Source organism: Gavialis gangeticus, unplaced genomic scaffold (assembly GCF_001723915.1).
Source record: "Gavialis gangeticus isolate Ggan-Ray unplaced genomic scaffold, GavGan_comp1, whole genome shotgun sequence".
Taxonomy (NCBI): domain Eukaryota; kingdom Metazoa; phylum Chordata; order Crocodylia; family Gavialidae; genus Gavialis; species Gavialis gangeticus.
The window spans coordinates 187,814,519-187,821,426 of NW_017729032.1; the positions used below are offsets into that span (position 1 = coordinate 187,814,519).

At 38.3% G+C, this 6,908-nt stretch overlaps 1 protein-coding gene across 2 annotated transcripts in view; it reads left to right on the forward strand.

Moving 5' to 3' along the window:
* POLA1 (DNA polymerase alpha 1, catalytic subunit) overlaps window positions 1–6,908 on the forward strand; it is a 367,464-nt gene that overhangs the window by 244,022 nt on the left and 116,534 nt on the right. For both annotated transcript variants that reach the window (XM_019524513.1, XM_019524511.1), the window contains exon 35: window positions 5,026–5,142. In XM_019524513.1, the coding sequence (XP_019380058.1) occupies window positions 5,026–5,142 (117 nt within the window). The remainder of the gene's footprint in view (window positions 1–5,025; window positions 5,143–6,908) is intronic.

Genomic DNA, 6,908 nt, shown 5'->3' on the forward strand with positions numbered 1-6,908 from the left:
CAAGGCTGGGGGTTGGTTTTACATGTATAGTTTGTGGAACAGCTGCCATACTTGAAATAGTGTACCAGTTGTCAATATGGTTATCACTAATCATAGTGTAAGAGTTTTTACTTGGTATAGAATGATTCATCTAGTAGCAACCTAGAGAAGAAGCAGTAGTCAGTATAGGCTACATTGCAATGGCAAATCACATGTAGTACTCCAGACAGGAGGATGGCAGCATGTTCCTAACTGAATTGTGGGAGATGCTGCCAGTGGCAAGTATGGTACTGGATAAGAAATCTTCCATTCTGAGGGTGTCCCTCCTAGTCTATCTTTTAAGTTCTCTAAAGAAAAGTACAGCTATGAAGTTGATTCTTTGTATATCTAAGATTACTATCTAAGATTCCTAAGTAAGGTTATCTTATTGCTAACACATTTCAGTGTTTCTATAGTTTTGTAAATATTCTTTTGCATAGGTAGGCTGACAAAGTTTTGTGTAGCTGTCAAGTCTCAACAGTATCTAGTATATATAGGGAGAGGGGAAAGTTTATTGGCCAGAATTGGAAAAATTGGTCTCATCAAGGATATCAGGTAACAGATTTTGCAGTCATTCAAACCCATCCATTTTCCCTGTAACACCTTTTCTCTAGGTTTCTCCACCTCTGGTTTTAAGTGTTCCAAGCAACACAAATGTAAATGTTTCTTTGGCCTTTTAGGTCTGTCTGTCTGGATTTTTTTTCTCCAGTAGTTCAATTAAATGTTTTTTTCTTAATTTCATCCTCTTATCCTAGCATCCCTTCAGTAACTGTGTATTATATGCTTCAGCTCTTTGTAAATGTTTGTTGCCACCTCCTTATTAAGGTGTGGCAACAAAATTTAAATTATACTTGTTTTAGCTCTTTGAAACTTAAGTCAATTATTTGGTACTTCTAGTTCCTGATAATTGTGTTTGCGTTTTTTCCCTTTGTTTTTCTAGTGTTTCTCTTTCCAGTTAGAGGTGCCCACAGTAGACCAGAGCAACAGAAACAGTTACATACAGATATACACATAGCAAGATATTGCCATTTTTTTATGGTGAATTGCTGCATTTCAAACTCACATCCTAACTTCCCATCTACTGTTATCCCTGCATTTTTTCTTGTAGCTGTATGAGCTTACACATTTTTTAGCTGTTCACAAATTTTTCATGAGAATGTTTAGGGTTTTTTTTGATAGAAAAGTCTTGTTTTTTTACTTTTACTATTGAAGAATCAGGATCCAAATTTTGTATGTAAAGCTTCAAAATACTGTTATAGTTCATCTTGTGTGACTATACATAAAAGAAACCAGGGCTGTCCAGTTTATAAGTAGCTAGGGGCAATGCACCCTGCGGGATATGCCAGAGCAAGTCTGGGTCCCCCTGAGCTGTATGACGTGTGGCTACTCTTCCTCACTAAGCTTTGGACTTGTGTGGGCACTTCCCCTCCCTCTTCTCCTCTCCCCTCCCCCCTTTTTTGGTGGATTCATAACTCAGTTCTGCTTGATTTCTGTTACCTGCTGGCCTTTGTGGCACTGATTAAGGATTACCAGAACCTCATCAAATATTCCATTTATAAGGAGCAGCTGATTACAACCCCAGAAAAAAGGCTTAAAAAGGTGCCACCAAAAGTATCATAAATTAATCTAATGAGTAATCTCCACCCCTGCTATACCCTCTGCTTCCCTCACTGTCCTGCTGCACTGCATCACTCCACCCTTTGGGCTGGAGGTAGAGAGGAGGAGCAGCCAGAGTGATGGAGGCAGCAGTGTCTGAGCAGAAACTCAGGGCCTACAAATTAACTCCTCATAGCCCATATGCAGCCCTCAGGCCAACAGTTGGAGAGTGCTGAAATAAACGTGTCACAAGTTGAGTTATCAGTCTGGGTAGCACCAGAGAAGTAATCACCGTGCCCAACTAGTTAAAATTACAAAGCTTATGTATGAACATAGAATATAGGACTGGAAGTTTGGCTCTCACAGGCAACCATATCCTATAGTCTCATTCATATATGTATATTGCTCCATTACAAAATTACTTGGGTAGTTTGACCCCTGCTTCTCCTAGTGAATGCCTGGTCTGAAACCTTGTACCTCCTTCCATCAGATTAATGTTTTGTAAAGCATACGTACCTGCAGTCTTCAAGAGCAGTGTTTCTCGACCTGCCGGTCATGACCCAAAAGTGGGTCGCAAGAATATAAGAAAGAGTCGCGAACAAATTGTAAAAATGGATTCTCTTTGAACTGAGAAAAATAAGGAAAAACATGGTTTTAAGGGGCTGCTTGGGTCTCCCCAAGCCAAACACATACCACCCCCATCCCCACACACTGGGGGGCTGGGACCTGGGGGCAGTGGGCCGCAGGTTGGGACTGGCCATTGATGTTTACAAATGGGACCTGGTACAAAAAAGGTTGAGAACCACTGCTCAAGAGGATAGACTCTAAACAACAGACTTCTAGAGGTCACAGTACTTTTGACTTAGAAGTTCCTCTCCATTAGCTACAATCTGTGGACAATATGTACTTCAGGAATTGTTTGGGATTTTTTTATAACATGCATCCTATTTCAATCTTTTGCTCACCCTTTTTACTTTTAGTATGGAACTAGGTGGTTATGGAAGAAATATTTAGAAAAGCTAAAATTTTGACTGGCCTTTTATTTCCAGACTCAACAGAGTGCAGACAACAAGCAAAATCATAATAGAGGGCTTTTAGTTATAATTCGGTTTGCTTTGTTGCAAATTAATTTAAAGACTTGGAGATAACTGCTGGGAGATGAAAGATTGGTTTCATTTGGTTAGTGAAGACAATGGCATGAGTCAAACAAGGGTTAACAATAATGCACTTGAATAAATTGAATCTAAACAATGCATATGTTGAATTTGATTGCAGCATGCATGTCCTTGGAAAAGTTTTTTGTTTAAAACAAATCAAGACCAGAGCTTAATTATCAAAGCAAAACAAGAAACATAAAAAGAAACATTCTTCTAATATTTTTTTTCAAAAATAGTTCCCTTCACACATTTATCTACATGTTTAATTTCCATGCATAATCGCACTAGTTATTGTTGTCATTTGTAAAGAGAGATTAACAGATAGTAAGTACAAACAAATGCAAATAAGTACTGAATAGAGAGGTGACAAAGAAGAAAAGACCTCTTTAATGTTAATTATAACTGGTAGGAAGTCTAGACAAATTACATTATCTGTTTTCTATATGAATTGAAGGGACATTTAGTTGGTATCTATGTCACAGATTTAGTTAGGTGTTTGTTTTAAATGCAGGTGACTTGACAGCTTAGCACCTCCCTAGTTTTGAAGGCACTACAATGAGTTGTGCAGGTATAATATATCTAGATAAATGTTTCAGCTATGTCTATCAATAATTAGAGAGGTATTAATAATTAGAATCATAAAAAAATAAAAGATGCTGAGATTTGATGCTTATTTTGTCTTAAAATGTAGGTGTGATTTTCAGTTCCGGCCAGGTTTTTTTAATTCCAATTTTTCTTAAATGTGTTGTTTCACCACTGAAGTTCATAATTCTTTCTTCAGCAGCAAGTGAAAGGACGTAAAGCAGTTACGTAAAGAAATTTCAGGTGATTACTTTATGATAGTTTTGGTGGCCCCTTTTTATGCCTTTCTTCTGGGGGAAGTAATCAGCTGTTCCTTATAAAAGGAACATTTGATGAGGTTTTGGTAATCCTTAATCAGTGCCCCAAAGGCCAGCAGGTAACAGAAATCAAGCAGAACTGAGTTATGAATCCACAAAAAAATTCTCATGATACAGATTTATACATCTAGAAACTTCAGGCACTGCATCAATCCTAGCAATGGTCTACTTAGGTGTGCAGATTATGACAGTGCATAGTGCTAGATGTTTTCAGAGGAAGGTGTAAGAAAGCCAAAATAGGTAAATGTAGAACAATCTTGTCTTCTCGTATAGATCTTATCCTTATCTCCCGTAGCTAAGAGGTTGCCTCTTAGGTATGTTAAATCATGACATTTAACATCTCTTCCAAAACTTTTGTTTTCATTTCCTAGTATAGTTCCAGATATGACCACTATCCACATAAACTACCCAATCTTTCTTAAAACTCTGTTGTATGGTATGCGTCAATAACTTCCTTTAGTGACAAGTTCCATAGGTTAATGGCATGTTTTGTGAAAGTGTTGTGTTTGTGCAGTTTTTTTGTTTTTTGTTTTAATTCTTTACACGCTCACCATTTAAATCACTTGTTGACGTGTTTTCTTGTTCTAAGGCAAGTGGGACAGAAGTTCCTCTGCCTTCTGTAGCTTTACTCTGGATTTAGTTCTGCAATTGTGAAGAAAATCAATTTTGTAATTATAAATGAAGAGTGACTGTAGTTGGATTATTCATGTCGTGCTTGAGAAATGTTTTCACCTTATCATTTTGTGCCTCCATGGTTGCCTATTTTTCTTAAAGTCCTTAATGCATTTGTGCATCTAACAAATTAGGTCAGAATTCTTTTTTCCCAATCAGGTAGACTCAATTACAGTGAATTGCCTAACCTAGCAGTGAGGTTTCTGGGTCTTATTTACAAAAGCTAGTTTGTAATTCCCCCTTCCTTCTAAACCTCAAGCAAGCAGATAAGGCTTCATTTCACTATTTCATTAATGAGTTCTTGCACCATTCCACTTTGTATTTTGCCATTTTGTCATGCACAGAATTGTCCCATTATCACATTAAGAGTATAGTGGAGTGTTATGTATAGGGGAGAGCAAGGAATTTCAAAATTGGATCCGTGTTTTCTTCACTTAACTCTGCCATTGAATGTATTACCCTGGGCAAGTACCTTAAACTTTCTGTAGCTCCTTAAAATATCCTTAAAATGGATTTTATAATTACACCATCACAGAGGATTCTGAGGTATTAATGTGTTTCTGTCTCTTTTACTCTTCTTTAGAATGCATCAATAGTGGTATTTAGTGCTCATAGGGCAAAAAAGGAGGTTGTAATTTGAGTTAATCCATAGTCAAGTTTATTGTTCCCTTCTTTCATTGTAGGGGTGGTTAATATGTGAGGATCCAGCTTGCCAGAATCGCACGCGTCGCCTTCCCCTCAGCTTCTCTCGAAATGGACCATTGTGCCAGGCCTGTCGGAAGGCAGTCCTCCGACCAGAAGTAAGTATCCAAGGCTTCCCCGAAAACTGTGGTGTCCAGCTGGTTACCCAGACATTTCTTGAAGATCTCAAAACTCAGTTTGTGACCTTTGAAGACAACTGTAGTAAGGATGAAATATCCATTTGATTACTAAGTGGAAATGTATTCCTTGAATTTTGATCTGCCGTTTTTTAAACCAAGTGTATTAGCGTTGTTGTTTTGGGCAGCTGCTGTCTGGGGAAAGTTTGAAAAATTGGGGTCCAAAAGGTTGGGACATGAAGATTAATCAAAACCAAAATGTTTTGTGGAGACATTTGTTTTCGTACACTTTTGCCAGAACACAGAGGCAGATTTCCAGCAAGCCTGCCTGCCATGTCACTTGCCATGCTGCGTAGGAGCTCAAACATCCAGGGTCATAGCACCAGGTGCATGCTATCCCATGGGCTACCTTAGGGGCTCCAAGTTTTATGGTCTGTAGTTTTCTGCCATAGAGCAAGGAGCCTAGAATTCCTGGGTGCTAAAACTCAGCTGGACACCTACTCTCTCCCCCCACCCTCCGCCCCTTTACATCAAGTACCCTCAAAGTTTTGTGAGGTTTTTTGCACCAGGACTTTTCAGGCTTCCAGGGAGCTACCAGGCAATCTTGGGACTTCTGGGCTTCCTTTTCTATGGCAGGGGAAGCCTGAGCCATGACCATGACTCTCTAGGAAGACTTCTCCCCTCTCCCTAAAAAAGCATTTCTAAAACCCAGATTATTCAGAGTTTCATTCTGCAGAAAATTTAGAAAGTTCAGACTAAACACTATATTGGAGCAAGAACTTTCTTGAAATGCTGATACTTATTGCAAATGGAATTGTAATGTTTTGGCCAGTTCTGCTGTGGGAAGAAGTTGTAGGAGCCAGTTATGCTGGTTCTCTATTATATTCAGGGCTTAAACCAATCTGTAGCCTTTAGAGACAGAGGCAAAACCTACATGTGGGAAAGGTTTAGGTTCTTGCACTTTTCTTAAGAGCATTGTATACTAGCCAGCATCTTAGACCAGATACTGGACAAGGTGAACGTTGGGTATGTTTTCTCTAGATCTGTGTTCCTAAGCAGTATTTAAATAGTACTATGTTTTTCCCTCTTTTGTGGCTGCCAGCCCCAAATGACACATCATTCTAAGTTTTCTAGTTATGATTTTCTAGTTACGGTTTTTGCATTTTATGAAGTTGGGAATAATATCTCCACTAATCTTTTAATATATTTTTTAATGTTCAGTGCTTGCATATAAAATATTAACTGAGAATTGGTTCCATCCCTTTGAGGAAATATTACATTTTGCTGATATTTTATACTTTTCATTTGCATGCACCTCAGATCATGGAAGGTCAGCAGCCATATTCATAATTGGACCATGACTTCCTTTAAGATAAGCATCATTGACATTTGATACAACTCCATAGTTCTAACCTGTCTTTGTATGAACAGTCCATGAGCCATAATATTTAATGTTACATGCTCAAAAAATATGAATTGTGCTATACATCCAGAAGAGATGCACAGCTTGCTTGAGGGTATTTGTATGTCACTGTGTTATAGATGTCTATATATTTGTCTTTTCTAGTAAGTGCACTGTTTTAACATGAACATGGGACCTAAGCAGTTATAGAAAGTTATGTTTTAACTGATAACTTGGTGTGTTTATTGAAGGAAAACAACCACCTGCCTACACCTAGATCACGACAGCTGATGTGCTGAGCTTATCTACATGGAAAGACTATGTTTCTTTTCTAGGCAGTCTGAAT